At 39.5% G+C, this 17,409-nt stretch overlaps 1 protein-coding gene across 1 annotated transcript in view; it reads left to right on the plus strand.

The window, feature by feature from the left end:
• The window catches only part of tenm4 (teneurin transmembrane protein 4), a gene marked incomplete at its 5' end in the record, with an annotated part of 174,702 nt that overhangs the window by 123,841 nt on the left and 33,452 nt on the right, over positions 1–17,409 (plus strand). Inside the window, 2 exons of the mRNA XM_081371629.1 lie at positions 6,232–6,464; positions 7,909–8,063. Of these exons, the coding sequence (XP_081227755.1) occupies positions 6,232–6,464; positions 7,909–8,063 (388 nt within the window). The remainder of the gene's footprint in view (positions 1–6,231; positions 6,465–7,908; positions 8,064–17,409) is intronic.

Below are 17,409 nucleotides of genomic sequence, written 5' to 3' on the forward strand. Positions count from 1 at the left end.
TCCTTAAAGAATATAATTACCCAACCCTACCCATTAGAAATACCCGTGCTGCCTTTCCCACAATGCAGCGTGATATTTCACCCGATGACAAATTACACATTCAAAGCGCCGTCGGATCTGAATACACAGTTCGTTAACATGTTTGATTTGACAAATGGCAGCGTGGTGTTGAGAGAAAAAAAAACACATCAGTCATCAAACTTCGATCTAAGCTTTCAAATATTACACACATCCTCCCTGTGGTGCTATGAACCCTTAATATAAGATGTGTGGCACAACCAGCTGTGGGTTTTGACAGGCATCAGTGTGACAGCTAGCAGTTTGATGCTCAGGTATGACTGACAGGATATGAGAGGTTTCTCTGAGAGAGGTTGGCTAAACCCAGAACACCTGCGAGTTTCAAAAATGCCCTATCCTTCACGATGAAGCCTCTGTTAAACCTTGCGTCGTCAGGTCGTGACTTTCCTGTGGATGATTCCATCAAGACAAAGGGTGGCGTCACACATCATGTTGCTTTTAGATAAGGGCACATGTGCAATGCTGCAATAAATGGCTAGTCGTACACTGCAAATTTGCAATGCCAGATAAGCGTCGTACAATTGATTGGGAAGATGCGTCCCAGAGACATGAGGGAGAAATGCAAGGGGCAACGAAAGTGATGCTCTGTCATGCTGCCAGAACTTTCGACATGCTCTGGCATATAGGTATCCGTTGCTCAATGAAAATTTGATAAGAGGTGAGACCTTGTACTTTAGGACAGAAGGGCCCAACTTTCCCGAACACACCTTGCTGGAAGTTTCTAGTAATCCAGAAATCCTTGATTTGCTGGTTCAGGTGTGGATAATTAGGATTGGAGCTCAGCAGCACAAGGACAAAGGTCCTCCAGGAACAGGATTGGACAGCCCTGAATCTATTAGAGAACCGATTTCAAACCTTTTATTAGGGATGCACGTTATATCGGCCACCATATCAGTATCGGACGAAATATGTTCATTTTTAATGTTATCGTTATTTAATTTATATCGTTTAGAAAATTTGGACAATATATTTAAGCTGATAAATAATGTATTATTTCCTTCAGCTGAGACACTTCAGATGCGCAAAATTCGCTATGATGGTTTTGAATTGCTTGAAATACTGGAATCACTTCAAAAAAGGAAAATACAGTTAAGTGCAAAATAATAGTCACATAGGCTACACAAAATTATAATGAGAATATTATTATTGTGTGCTTGGGACATGGCTTTTAATGGTGAAACTTTGTTTTTGTGATCAGGCTCTCAAAAATTCTATAAAAATTTGGATTTAGATTTAATATATATCGGCTTTCAAATATAAAGAATTATCGGTATCTGTATCGGCCAAACATTTTTAAATTGGTGCATCCCTACCTTTTGTCTCCCAACTCCCTCAAAAAGGATTTTATGCGTTTCTGTCCATCAAACAGTTTGACAAGTAACCTAAGTCTGAAAACAAGTACTTGCTGTAGTGTGCATTAATGTAAAAGGTCTTCTTCTACAGTCAGTGGTCTTGTTCTGGGTAAATACTGTAATGCCCAAGCTGCAGATTGAAGAGAATATTGCTGCGCAATTTATCAACATGTTTATTGCAAGCTTGCTAGATGAGCAGTAACACATCCATATTTAATACTGCAGACCTTTAAAGCAAACTCTATTTCCCTCTTCAGTACTGAGGTTTCTTACCGTGATAGTTACACAAGAATGCAAGTGAAGTATGTTCAGCAGGACCTCTATTTGTAGGCCAAGCATTCACATTTCACATAGAGTGTTTGTTGGCCTATGGGTCACTCCATGCTTTTCAGTGTTTTAGTAGCTTCTGCTTTTTCGCTTTTCAGGTTTGTGTTGTTCTTTTGATTGTAAAAGTTGCGCTTTAGGTTATACAAGCTAAATCACTTACCGGAACATGTTCCAATAATTCATTTAAGAAATAAACATTTGTAGAAACGACTGCTGAAAAGGCCAAAGTCATATTTGTAACCAGAGAAGAGCAGTCATCGCTGTTTGTGTGAAAATAAATAAATGCATCACAGTGTTTATGTATGTGCACACAGACGAGAGAATAAGGCTAGACCATGATCTCTCTGACATACCCGCTGACCCCCTTTCCACAAGAGTCGCTCACCTCCATCGTCACAGCAACATGCTGAAAAATCCAATTATCCTCCGCAGACTGGCTTTAGCCGTTGAATATAGATGGAGCCTATGAAGGTCATGGTGTTCTCCTCATCAGAGAAAGCACAATGCCGTGTGCCTCCAATAACACATTGTACAACACAGAGGCTTCTGGGACTGAAAAGCATCTACCCAGAGTGTCAAACTCCCTGGCAGATTCTTGCGAAATGGGATTGAGATTTTTCTTGACAAACCTGTTTTACCTTCCCTCCTAACCGAGGCCATCATTCAACGCGGTCAGCCGCCACACGGTGACGTGCCGGCCCCAGGTCAGCCAAAGCAGCCTGATTCCAGCCATCTTCTAGAAGGTCAGCTGTCGGTCTGAATAATAGATCGAAGCTGACAGTGCTGCAGACCTGGCGCTATTCCTTTCCACACTCTTGCATTGGCCACTGGGATTCGGCACTAACAGCCCCAGAGTTACATGTCTTGGATTTGTTTAATCGGTTTTGAATGCTTATGCGAAGACAGGTTATGTGTTAAATATGATGGCATTTGGCAGATGTGTGTTGTAGCATGCCATTTGCTATGGCTATAGTCATCTCTAACCTAGCCCTACCTGTAGAGAATGTTTTAACCTCACATTTTTTGTTATCTTGCAGCAACCTGGGAAGATTTTGAATGCGGATCCTGAGATAGGTTTGTTGTTAGTAATGATGGTATTTGGCATCTCTCGAATAATGCTGAACTTATTTTGTTCTCTTGTGACCTTTCTCACTTTGGATTTGAATGCTGCTCTCTTGAGACAAATTGGGTGTTATCTATAATGGTATTATAGCAGATACGTGTTGTTGTTTTTGCTGCGGCTATTCGTCTCTTGAGGACTACCATAGACAGGTGGTGTGGCTCTTTTTCAGCAAATACTTTTCACTTAACGCTTTTATTCTCTTGGGGTCCACTTGGTAGATTTTGAATGTGTATTTAAGACAAGTTGGGTTTAGCAATAATGGTATTTAGCAGACGTGTTGTAGCATTTGCTTAGGCTATTCATCTTACGAAGAATGATTGTCCTTAAAGGAGAACTCCGGTCAATTTTAACATTGAGCTCATTTTTTTGTAAATTTGGAGTGCTGTCAATACAGAGAACAACGACAAAAATCGGTGTTGCCTACACCGTGTTATCCTCTTTTTAAAATTTGCACCCTGTTGACTTCAATGGGGCAAGTTTTAAACCTGCTTTTAGCCTCTTAACATCCTTGATGTGTCATTACAAGTGCCCAGGTCATGTGGGTGATTCCTTCAGAGTGAACACGGGTGAATCTGACTGCAGTAGATGTGAAAAATATGAATAAAAATGAAGTTAATTCGGCCAGCGCTCATACCTGTATTTACATCCTGTTTTCGGTCCAAAGTAGTCGATTGTCGAGTTCACACGCGTGATCATAGGTAACTAAACATATACGCGTGAACTCGACAATCGACTACTTTGGACTTCGACCGAAAACAGGATGTAAATACAGGTATGAGCGCTGGCCGAATTAATTTTATTTTTATTCATATCTTTCACATCTACTGCAGTCAGATTCACCCGTGTTAACTCTAAAGGAATCGCTCACATTGGCTGGATGTTAAGAGGGTAAAAGCAGGTTTAAAACTTGCCCCATTGAAGTCAACAGGGTGCAAATTTTAAAAAGAGGATAACACGGTGTAGGCAACACTGATTTTTGTCGTTGTTCTCTGTATTGACAGCACTCCAAATTTACAAAAAAATGAGCTCAATGTTAAAATTGACTGGAGTTCTCCTTTAAGTGTTCTCTTGCAGTGAACTTTCTCACTTTGCTAGGTTTTGAATGCTGATCCTTAGACAAATTGGGATGTTAGCAATGATGGTATTTAGCAGATGTGTGTCGTAGCATTTGCTGTGACTAGTTATCTTAAGAGTGCTAGTCCTACAGTAGCCTACAGTAGAGTGCTATTACAATATATATTGTTCACTTAACATTTTCACTTTATTGCTGTGACCTTTAAGTTCTGAATGCTGATCCTTTGATAGGTTGGTTGTTAACAATGATGGTATGTAGCAGACGTGTGTCATAGCACAAGCATGTCATTTTACGAAGCATGCTTTTTACGTAACTTTTTGTTCTTTTATCATGACCTTTCTCACTTTGTTAGGATTTGAAGTCAAGTTGTTTGGTAGATATTATCGCATTTGGCAGACGTGTCACGTAGTATTTGTTGTGGCTAGTCATCGCTAGCGTACTAACACAGCCTGACCAGCAAAGTTGCACTTTGTGCAAAGAATAAATTGTTCAATTAACATTTCTGCTGTCTTGAATGACCTTTCCCATCTAAATTCTCGTGCTAGATTTTAAATGATGTACAGAAGTTGGTTGTTAAGCAATGATAGTAGTTGGCAGATGTATGTCATAGCATGTGCCATGGCTAGTCAACTTAAGAATGCTTTTCACTTGTAATTTTTATTCTTGTTCTGTGACCTTTCTCACTTTGCTCGAAAAAGGCGAGAGCATTTCACACTGCTGAACTGCTGAATATTCACACATTCTTTGGCTTTAACGTGGGTTGAACATAATTTCCACCATGTTTCTCGGACATTACAGTCATTCCTTGTTTTTCACTGTACTCCAGCTGATTGCATGAGCCTGAAGAAACGCTCGTAGGTGGTCAAACTTAACCTGCGCTAGCAAGCGCTAACCTGTGAAACTGGTGCAAATTATCCCAATTTCACCAAAAGCTGTCTTTGACCACAGAAGTATCCTTCAGCGGAGGTACAATTACAGCATATCACAGATCAACATGAAACGTGTAAAATTGCAGTCCAGGTGCCTAGACTTTCTATCGTTTTCTCAGAATCGGATTAGCGTATAGAGAGGAAACTCTATATTTTGCTCTGTTTTTTTCGTCTGATTGGAGTTATTTTGTTGGGCTTTCATGTTCTTTAGCCCCCTGTGTGGATGGTGAGGGATGACTTTTACTGTCCAGCTTTGCTGTATAATGGACTTTTTTTTCCGCCTGTGGGCCATTTTTGCTCCAGGAATACATAATGTGTTTAGATAACGGCTCTAGACCACATGCATCTCCAGATGAAAGTTTCCCTTCGGGGGGGTTTGGTGTCATACCTATTTGAATGCACAATGGCAGCACATTAGACACTGGGCCGACCGTACTAACCGCAGGCTTTACACACACTGCATGTGTTTCTATATTTGGACTGAGAGTACATGCACACCGTAAAAGATTGATGCGGAGAGGACATGGCAGAGACATCTCTAGCTATGGCAGTGGATTTGTCAAATGTTGATTCTTATTTGCAGTGTACATGATCTCTTACTGCTATTTCCCATCTCTGAAGCTGTTTTTAACCCATAGATTTGAATGTGACACGTTTTCAACGCATAGATTTAAATGTGACACATGATGCTCATTTCGACATAGTTCACTTGCATCAGTATCATTTTTATAAAATGGATAATTTCACTGCACATCATGGCTAACAATGTAGAACAGGCTCCCGCACTTTATTGTCTTATAATTAGATTTAACATTAAGAACCAGATTTACTAAACAGGGCAAATTAGCCTGAGAGGGCAATTCCATAAACGCGCCGATGGCTGTAGAAAGTTCTGTGCATGATCTACTGACGACACACGCACATTAAAGAATACAGACGCAGTCAGATCATTTCCATAATGACCAACGCAATCTACCCAGAGCAGCACAAATTAGCCTCTGGTTTAAGATATGCTTTTTTTTTGGCCGTTAAATAATGGTTCATTTAAAAACCCTCCTCCCATGAATTTTGTGTCCTAAATGGAAGCTCCTACAAACGCATATGCAATAAGGTCAGCCGCAAAAACAACCCTATCCACGCCTTTTCAGCAATAGTTATTCACTGCTTGTCTTTAGTAAATCCTGTTTTTTGTGTATATGTATATATATGTATGTACTGTATATGTATATGCATGTATTTTTTTTTCTTTTTAGTTTGTTAACATCTATTTTATTTCAAGTAACAAAAATAACCCTGCTTTACACAAACCTTTAGACCGCAATTGACTTTTTCTTTGTTTGTTTTTAGCAATAGCCCTGCACACAAATATTACCTGGCTACTAGTCCCGTTTCGGGAGCCCTGTACCTTTCGGACACCAGCAGCAGGAAGGTGTATAAGGTGAAGTCTCTGAACACAGTGAAGGATGTGGCAAAGAACCTAGAGCTGGTGGCAGGCACAGGCGATCAATGTCTACCCTACGACGAGACGCGCTGCGGGGACGGAGGCAAGGCCGTGGAAGCCACACTTACAAACCCTAGAGGTAAACCTCCAGACATCTGAATAATAACAGTGTTGACATTTTTCAGAAACAGACAGTGATTTTGCCATTACTCATTCAATTTTCCCATCATTCCCATTAGACTATGAGCAAATTCCTTTAAAGGTGCTTTTAGCAATTTCAGCTATTTCGCTTCAGCCACACATACTCTCTCCAAAATGAGCATTGCTTCCATATATTTGCCCTGAGCGTCTAAACTGAGCAAACCACAAAACCACAGCATGAAATTGATAGCAAAACCTGTGGTTTGCATACACTTGTCAGTTTGTAGTATAAAGGGTAGTCTTCCTGTAGCATATGTAGTGCTTTGAGGGGAATTATGGGGGGCCCGAAATGAATTCTTCCCTTCATTTTCACCAACACAATGTAATAATAATATAATGACAATTCGATTTGCTAGTCTATTTCGTCATCTGAAATTGAAGAAGCATTTGTGACAGAAGCCATTATTATCTCAGTGGAAGATGACGCACACAGAGTCACATGTTTCCCTTTGTCATCCGCAGTGTCATTGGAAAGATTCACATGCTCTTAAATAGCTTGAACAGCACCACATGCTTCTTCCCCAGGATGCTCCATGCCTTCTTGTTCCTCAAGACATAAATAATGAATTTATCACATGGATTTTTTATTATAATTCTGGCTTCCTATCGAGCATGTTGATGCTGAGAGAAATGCATTTGTTGAGATATCACCTTATTCCAAATTTACAGAATGAACATGTGCTTTGTATAACTTCTTCTTGTTATTTTTTTAACCATGTAAGAGAATTTCACTGAAACTTGCACAGATCACATTTCACATTAAAATCTAAAGGAAAAAATAGAAACCTGTATATGTTTAATAAGCCTGGTTTTGTATATTATGATTATTGTAGGTTCTTTTATAAATTGCTTTTGTTCCTCTGTTGTTAGTTGCTTTGGATAAAAGCATCTATACATGCATGAATGTAAATGTATTTTTTTTTTCAGGAAAATTAGACATATTCCCTTCCTTTGTTATTTAATTTTTTATTTTATTTTGTCAATAGTGGTTCTCATTAGATTTTCATTATTTAATATAGTACATTTTAATATATATATATATATTTTTAATATCTGCATGGATCAAGAGACAAACAAATACGACAATTTAATTTCAGTGTTTTCTCTTTTTTTATTGCATTGTAGAAATGAGAATGAAGGTTTTTTTTTATTATGGTAATGAGAATTGTATCATTTAATTGCCATGAAAATATTGCAATAGATTGTAATTATTTATATTTATATGAATTATTTTCTATTCTACTATTATCTAGGTTATTTCAGGTTTTTGTTGTTGTTTTGGGGGTTTTTGGTGGTGTTTTTTTTTTTTTTTTTTTTTTTTTTTTTGCAGCGATTGTCCTCCCAGCAGAGATCCATTCCCTTTTTCTGTCTCTTGTCTCCAGGCATTACAGTGGATAAGTATGGCGTGATCTTCTTTGTAGACGGCACCATGATCCGCCGCATCGATCAGAACGGTATCATATCCACCCTGCTGGGCTTCAACGACTTGACCTCGGCACGACCCCTGAGCTGTGACTCTGTGATGGACATCTCACAGGTGGGTTTGTCGTCTTGTGTTCCCTCTGCAGCTTTCTCACCCATCCGCCCCTTTATAAAGGCCAGTGCATGGCAGGACTTGTGAAAGGCCAGTACGGCGACGCTGTTCCGCCACCATGTTGGCGTAGTCGCCATGTCAATCTTACCGAGGGTGAAGGGTTGCAGCTGACAGCTTTTTAGGGCAGGTCAGGGGGCTTTGTGTAGCTCTGGGTCCCAGTAGCCCAGATGTTGGCCTGCACATCCAGTTTCAAGCTGACCAACAACCCTCCATCCCAAAGACACGCTCACAGAGGGGTCACCCTAGGCGCTGTTAACCAATCCAAATGTTAACTGTCACCTCAGGCAAGGGCACTGCCCTGACTGTGATCTCGAAAGCATCAGCTAGGATTGTGAGACAGCCCTAGAGGTCCAGACCTTGGTCGCTTTAGTTTTCCTTAACTTTATTTTGCCTGCAACATTCTCCCAGTGTCAAGACAATCAACAATGCCTGCGGTTACAATGACAAATGAAACATCTTCCCTTTTTTCTGTTTAGTTTGACCGAAATAAGCCTTAGCCTTAATTCTAAAGTAAACCTGTCTATCATGCATTTGTTTACCCAATTTTATGTTTTGAATGTAGCATTCATGGGCAAACTGGAAACATTTTCACAGACGGTATATAATTACTAGATATCTGTGCACGCAATCATTACATTGAACTCGGAAAGTCTGTATTCTATCTTCCTTATTTGAAAAGTGCAATCCAGCTTTAAAACTCAACTCATGCAGTCATTTTCAAATCAGTGTCAGCCAGTGGACATCACTGGAAAATGGCGGCACACAGGAAGATGTAGACAGGTAATGATAGATATTTAAGCATACAAATCATCAGTGAGTCAAAGTTGTCTGAAACTCATCAAGGGTGCGTTTATATGATTAAAAGCAATAAATACAGTAAAAACAAATATTATTACAACTTAAAATATCCGATATTTAAAGTTGGATATCGATAACTCTTTCCCCGCCATTGACAGAATCGTCAGTGTTCTCATTGTTATACGGTAGGGGGCGCTTTTACACCTCTTCTGAAAGACTACTGAATCTTCTGAATAAAGCACAGGCGAAGAAGAAGCAGAAATAAGCGATATAAAATGTAAGCAGTTGCATATGTAAAATAACAATCACCAACATTAAACCGCATATAAATCAAAACTGCCTAATGTTACCGAATGAAATGTCGACCCAGGACGAGATATAGGACTGTGAAGCTTTGATGGACTCGATCTACTCCATTTATGATTTGATCATCGTTCTGAATCTGATCCAGACGTAGTCTTTGACAAAAACACGATTTTCTCAGCTTTTTGCTCAAAATGTTGCTTTTTTATGAAACTTACCCACATCCTAGTGTTGTTAAAAAAGGAATGCATCAAGCTAGAATAAAAAGAGGCTATGTTCTTTCTCTGTTCCTGTTTAAAAGCAGAGGCTCTGTGCTTTCTTTTGATGTATTGCATGTTCAGAATGTATTCTAGGGGCCATGAAACTTTTGTGAAAATGATCAAAAACGCTGGCGGTGGCTGGCAACTTTTTTTCAAAAACCTTCAGAAATCATTCTGTTATGCTAAATTCTTTTGAATGGTTGTGTACATTTTATTTACAATAAACATTATGTGATGTTTAGGAAATAATTGTAAAAAAAAATAGGCTTAATTTTTTTTTTTTTTTCAAAATGTCATTTCTTTTTGAAGCAGGCAATTTCTTGTTTTTGTGCGATTCACCCTACAACCAATGAAATTTTAGATACATTTTGACAGGTCTCGCTTTTGATGACTCTTCAAAACCACAGTTTGAAGATCATAAATTGTACGAAGTGGGGAAAAACTTGCTGTACTCCGGCTCTGTATTCATCCTTCAACCTTCTAGTTTTGCTTACATGTATCAGTCCAGCTTACGTTTTTTGCTCACTAATGCCTTTGCCGTCTGACTGAGAGGCTTTATTTTACTGAGAGGATGTGGAGCACCGGGGAGACGACCTCCATCTGCACCTCAGAGAAAACTCACACACACACACTCACAGAAAGACCAGCGCAGTCCCGGCCTCAATGATGACAAATCACACCAGCTTCTGCCAAAGACACTCAGACAGTAAAAAGCATCCATTAAAAATTCATGTGCAGCACACGCTCACTGCATCAAACACACCGCCGCATTACTTAAGCCTTCTGCTGCCACACTTTTGAGGGCTCATCTGACTCCCTCTCATACGCCGCCTGCCAATTCCCACCTAGATCCAACAGAAAACATCATATTTTTGGTGCCGGGTGCCGAGTTCATTAACACATGATGCTCTTTAGGTCCTGATATCTCCGCTTCCATTAAGACCCCATTGGAGGCTCCAAATCTGTGACGGCTTCATTCCTTCCCACTTACCATTCAGATCTTGCATTCAGAGCACACCTCGCATTATATTCCAAATCTGTTTGCCTTTCGGGCAGACAAGGCACCCTGCACGAGCAGTATGAATTTGAGACTTGGCAAGAATATTTCTTCACAACTATTACTTGAGCTTCGAGAATAAATATTCTCCTCAGGCCCCGCTGAACGTAGAAATATGGTGATGGTCTTGGAGGAATGGAGATGTCGTTTTAGTTTAGTGATGGTCTGGGGAAAAATCACTGGGCTTTGGCAAAATCGCAATCCCACACAGTATTTTTGTTTTGCTTTCCACTACAAATATCAAACATTCTTAAATCAAGACACATTTAAATAAAAGTATTTATTATTTTTTTATTATTATTTTTTTACAAGAAAATGCTATTTCAGTCGTTCTACTTGAAAATATCATGTTTAATTCAATGTGTTACTTGTGGTTTCTTGTAATTATTTTTTAGTGAGTGAAAAAAGAAAATGCTACACCTTTTTTTTCCAGCGTAAATTTACTAAGATGTTAAATCTTGTTTTCTGAAAAATCTGTCAGAATTGAACTAGTTAAAACAAGAAAATAATATACCAGTGGGGTAAGAAAAATAAACTTAATTCAGATATTTTTGAGGAAGATAAGCTTAAAGTCAGATAAGTGTAAAGTTAATTCTTTCATTTTTTTTCAGAAAAAAAAGTAGACCTCTCAAGTAAATCTTAATTTAGGAATGTTTAGATATTTGTACTAGAAAAAAACGAGACACAAATACTTGAACTGAATACAAAAAACTGAAATTAATTTGTGAGCATGAACCTTAAAAACCTTGTCCTTAAAATGAAAAATAATTATACATGCCTTTTACACATTACGAAACAATCCTACCCTAGCAACTGTTACTATCTGCCATCTTATTGAATGTACAGTAAGTATATAGAGTATATTTGTGTTTGGGTAGTTTTAAACATAATATTACAAAATATTATCCAAAATAAGTCTAACATCAGTGACACAAGACACCCAGAGAGGATAGAAGGTGTGTTTGGGTAAGATTTTTAATGGTTTTGAAAGTGTATGCTCACTAAGGCTACTTTTATTTAACCAAAAATACAGAAAAAAACGTAATATTGTGAATTATTAAAATAGCAGTTTTTATATATTTTAAATTGTAATATATTCCTGTTATGCAAAGCTGAATCTTCAGTGTCACATGATCCTTCAGAAATCATTTTATATGCTGATTTGCAGCTCAAGAATCATTTCTTATTACTATCAATGTTGAAAACAGTTGTGCTGCTTAATATTGCATTTATTTAAAATATAAATCTTTTGTAACATTATAACTAATCACTTTTGATGAATTTAATGCATCCTCGCTGAATAAAAAGTATTAGTTTCTTCCAAAAAAGACTCTTGACTGTAGTTGAGTGCTTGAGAATTTTAAATTAACTTTAATGCACATATTTCACACATGTACATAAGTGTTCAAGGTGGGTGGAGCTTAGCAAAAGGTCAATTCTACATCTTGTTTGCTATTTCAGTTAATTTGAATTTGTGCACAACCCTGTTATCTACAGCAACTATACAAAACAGCTTGTCTTCAAACTAAGTGAACGATTATTTTCCCTTTTATGACATGAATCAAAATTGATAAGAAAATTCACCGTAAGGACTGCTTTTTGAAAAGGCTGTTTAAGATGCAAGCTGGCTTACATGCTTTCGGACAAGGTCAAAGCTGCATGTTCTCATTACGCCTGCTTCAGCGTATGTTGAAGGATTTAACGGCAGATGTTCTAGTGTTGGATTTACGAGAGTGTGAACCGTTTACTCTCTGTCTTTGTTAGTGTGTGAAAGTGTGAGGAGTAGACAGAGAAATAGAGATGAAACATCCTGTCTGTACCCCCCCCCCCCCCACACACACACACACACACACACACACACACACACACACACACACACACACAAATACACAGGATATATTCGGGAATATTTAACAACTACTGTTGAGGCGAAAATGAATTTAATCAACAAAGAATTACCCTGATAGCACAAGAACATCAAGACATCTGTGGTTCTGGTGTGTTTTCATCTGGGAAAAAAAAATGGCACTTTAATTAAGGGATAGTTCACCAGAAAGTGCTGTCATCTACTCACCCTCATGCCGTTCCAAACCTGTGAGACACGATCACTTCATGTATTGAACAGTTTTAATTTAGGCTTTTATTCACATAACTCACACATCAGTTATTATAAACAAAAGCTCAAGCATGTTCGAGGTTCATTCTCGTGTTACGCAGCACTTTTGAGCTTCAGCAAGAACCAATGAGGTTCATTCTCGTGTTACGCAGCACGTTTGAGCTTCTAAAGAACCAATGAGGTTCATTCTCGTGTTACGTAGCACGTTTGAGCTTCTAAAGAACCAATGAGGTTCATTCTCGTGTTACGCAGCACATTTGAGCTTCAGCAAGAACCAATGAGGTTCATTCTCGTGTTACGCAGCACGTTTGAGCTTCTAAAGAACCAATGAGGTTCATTCTCGTGTTACGCAGCACGTTTGAGCTTCAGCAAGAACCAATAAGGTTCATTATTGTGTTACGCAGCACGTTTGAGCTTCAGCAAGAACCAATGAGGTTCATTCTTGTGTTACACAGCACGTTTGAGCTTCTAAAGAACCAATGAGGTTCATTCTCGTGTTACGCAGCACGTTTGAGCTTCAGCAAGAACCAATAAGGTTCATTATTGTGTTACGCAGCACGTTTGAGCTTCAGCAAGAACCAATGAGATTCATTCTTGTGTTACGCAGCACGTTTGAGCTTCTAAAGAACCAATGAGGTTCATTCTCGTGTTACGCAGCACGTTTGAGCTTCAGCAAGAACCAATAAGGTTCATTATTGTGTTACGCAGCACGTTTGAGCTTCAGCAAGAACCAATGAGGTTCATTCTCGTGTTACGCAGCACGTTTGAGCTTCAGCAAGAACCAATGAGGTTCATTCTCGTGTTACGCAGCACGTTTGAGCTTCTAAAGAACCAATGAGGTTCATTCTCGTGTTACGTAGCACGTTTGAGCTTCTAAAGAACCAATGAGGTTCATTCTCGTGTTACGCAGCACATTTGAGCTTCAGCAAGAACCAATGAGGTTCATTCTCGTGTTACGCAGCACGTTTGAGCTTCAGCAAGAACCAATGAGGTTCATTCTTGTGTTACGCAGCACGTTTGAGCTTCAGCAAGAACCAATGAGGTTCATTCTCGTGTTACGCAGCACGTTTGAGCTTCAGCAAGAACCAATGAGGTTCATTCTTGTGTTACGCAGCACGTTTGAGCTTCTAAAGAACCAATGAGGTTCATTCTCGTGTTACGCAGCACGTTTGAGCTTCAGCAAGAACCAATAAGGTTCATTATTGTGTTACGCAGCACGTTTGAGCTTCAGCAAGAACCAGTGAGGTTCATTCTCGTGTTACGCAACACGTTTGAGCTTCAGCAAGAACCAATGAGGGTCATTCTCGTGTTAAGCAGCACGTTTGAGCTTCTGCAAGAACCAATGAGGTTCATTCTCGTGTTACGCAACACGTTTGAGCTTCTAAAGAACCAATGAGGTTCATTCTCGTGTTACGCAAGACGTTTGAGCTTCTAAAGAACCAATGAGGTTCATTCTCGTGTTACGCAAGACGTTTGAGCTTCTAAAGAACCAATGAGGTTCATTCTCGTGTTACGCAGCACGTTTGAGCTTCTGCAAGAACCAATGAGGTTCATTCTCGTGTTACGCAGCACGTTTGAGCTTCAGCAAGAACCAGTGAGGTTCATTCTCGTGTTACGCAACACGTTTGAGCTTCAGCAAGAACCAATGAGGGTCATTCTCGTGTTAAGCAGCACGTTTGAGCCTCTGCAAGAACCGATGAGGTTCATTCTCGTGTTACGCAACACGTTTGAGCTTCTAAAGAACCAATGAGGTTCATTCTCGTGTTACGCAAGACGTTTGAGCTTCTAAAGAACCAATGAGGTTCATTCTCGTGTCACGCAAGACGTTTGAGCTTCTAAAGAACCAATGAGGTTCATTCTCGTGTTACGCAGCACGTTTGAGCTTCTGCAAGAACCAATGAGGTTCATTCTCGTGTTACGCAGCACGTTTGAGCTTCTGCAAGAACCAATGAGGTAGATCACAGCAGCATCTTGAATACTGTATGTATGAACGTGCAACGGGAGTCAAGCCCGTATTCTCTTATCAGTAGTGACCAAGGTAATATCAAAGATGGCATTGTCCATAAAACTGAAAGTCTTATCACTTCCAATTGAAGTCCAAATCGAACCACAAGTCAATCCATCAAATCTGTATTAACCGACAGCAGTTTTTATATCTGAGCGTGTAGAACGGTGAAGAACAGTGACTGGATCTAAAACCTTCAGATGACACACAGCTCATATCTCTGTCGCTGTAAGTTGCCCACAAAAAAAAAAAAAAACACCTGAATACCCACAACACATGACCGACACGTTTGTCCCATGCAGAGCTGCTCTCTCACACTGTAAGACGTGACAGACAACTAGTTGTCCAGTCTGGTTCCGTTCACACAGTGCGTGTTTTCCGAGAATGCAGAGTCCTGAAATTGTACTGGTGTGAGTTCAGTGATAGAATGCAGTTGTCACTCCCTTAAATAACTGAACTGTGTGTGTACATTTGTAATCATATGAAGGACTCACATACACAGGACTAACAACCATATTCTATTGCTGTGTGAACATGGCCAAAATCTGAAAATGTACTCCCCCTCGGGAATGGCCTTCCTTCTCTGATGGACGTCAGTTTGAAGGCTTGGGGAGAGCATCTCCTCCGACTGTCAGTCTGCTGGGATTTTTTAACTGAATAGAACACCCACTGTTCAACATCCAATCAATTCCCAGTGGGAAAAAAACAAGCCACAACCTCTATTTTGTCTCATCCAATATTTCACTCAGAAAATACGTGTCAATACTGAAGAAAAGTCGGTTGCAACTTCCAGTTCACTCTGACTTTAAATAAATGCAACTGCACCATGATTTGTCTTATTATATTAATCCCTCTGCCTTGATAAGAGATCTTGATATCATGTCGCGTGTGTGTGTGTTGTAGGTTTCAGCTCGGGGGAGATATCACTGACCGATATCGAACAGAACACGGTGACTCAGTTAGGCAGTGAGAGTCTTCTTTCTTCAGGTCTTACGGGGACTTAATCGTATCTTAAAATCAATCCTTGGTGCTACTTAAGCCATGGCAGTGACTGTGTTCAATAGATTACTGCAGACCAGCATCTGTGAGGCAGTTTGATATAGATCAGCTCAGGCTGCGGGCATCATTTCCAGGAATGAGGGCAGAGTGCTGTATTGAGTGCTATGTTTTATGTTGTTGAGGACTTATCGGACAGTCCCGAATCTTTTTGGACACTGAAATCCATGCGCTTGTGAGACTAACTACAGTATATGGTGTGTCCCTGGTTTTTTAACAGTTAATCGTTTATGGTTCCCCCATTTTTTATTTAATCCTGTTTCCGATGCATTTCTTTTGGCCTCGATTTGTTATTGGTAGGCTAGTATACATTTTCTGTTGTACCCTTCAGATTTTTGCTGTCGTTTAAAAAAAAAAAAAAAGGATTGTTTTTGTCAGCTCTGAATGACTCATAGTGGAGCGGCTAAGTGCTTATGTTTGGCAGAATCGTTCAGTTTATGATACAAGCGTGAAAATTGGCATGAGCAGTCTCCATGGGTCACTTGACAAGAAAATTGACCGAGCCACTTGAAATTTCAAGATGGCGGCCATTTTTCAAGATGGCCGACACCTTAGTGGAGCAGTTAAGTGATATAGTGGTTTATTTGGTGATACAAGCATGAAAATTGGCATGAGCAGTCTCTGTGGGTCACTTGACAATAAGCCACCTACAGTTACTTGAAATTTCAAGATGGTGGCCATTTTTCAAGATGGCCGACACCTTAGTGGAGCAGTTAAGTGATATAGTGGTTTATTTGGTGATACAAGCATGAAAATTGGCATGAGCAGTCTCTGTGGGTCACTTGACAATAAGCCACGTACAGTTACTTGAAATTTCAAGATGGCGGCCATTTTTCAAGATGGCCACCACCTTAGTGGAGCAATTAGGCTCATGGCAATTGGTAGCTGTGGGTGGCTTATTGTCTAGTGACCATCAGAGACTGCTCATGCCAATTTTCTTGCTTGTATCACCAAATAAACCACTATATCACTTAACTGCTCCACTAAGGTGTCGGCCATCTTGAAAAATGAAAAATCTTGAAATTTCAAGTGGCTCGGACAATTTTCTTGTCAAGTGACCCATGGAGACTGCTCATGCCAATTTTCACGCTTGTATCATAAACTGAACGATTATATCACTTAGCCGCTCCACTATCATGCTTCCTAAGTATGTTGAATTAATGGATGAAAGAGAATTTCTGAGAAGTATTAAAGAGTATTAAAGCTGAATTATGCTTTTTTATTATCAAGTGAATGTCTGAGTCTGTAAAATGAGGTTTGTAGCCATTTCTTGTTTCATCTAAATACCACATCTGGTTGCTGGTCTCTGATGGAAATGTCAGCCTACCATTTTTCTGTCTCTTCAATTACAGTTACATTTAGGAATCTATTAAGAGAAAGTCAGGAAACTTTGAATGGACTACATAAGTCATGCTATTTAGGTAGCTTTTCACACTGCTCCATAAAAACTGACATGTCCAAGTCGATGGCTCCAGATTAGTATGCTACTTTTAAATAATACTTTTAATATTAAGCTCAGCTTGGTAGCTTTTTGTCTATTCTCTGAGTGCATTAAAAGCATATTTTAGTCAGCCAGCCTTGTTAGCATAGCAAGAACACTATTGAAATAAGACTCTTCATATTTGGCCCCTAAGAGAGCCATTACGGTCCCCTAGTGAAGAGAGGGTCTGTGCAAATTTGTGCAAAAAAATCAT

The sequence above is a fragment of the Scardinius erythrophthalmus genome (genome assembly GCF_964197995.2).
Source record: "Scardinius erythrophthalmus genome assembly, chromosome: 7".
Lineage (NCBI taxonomy): Eukaryota > Metazoa > Chordata > Actinopteri > Cypriniformes > Leuciscidae > Scardinius > Scardinius erythrophthalmus.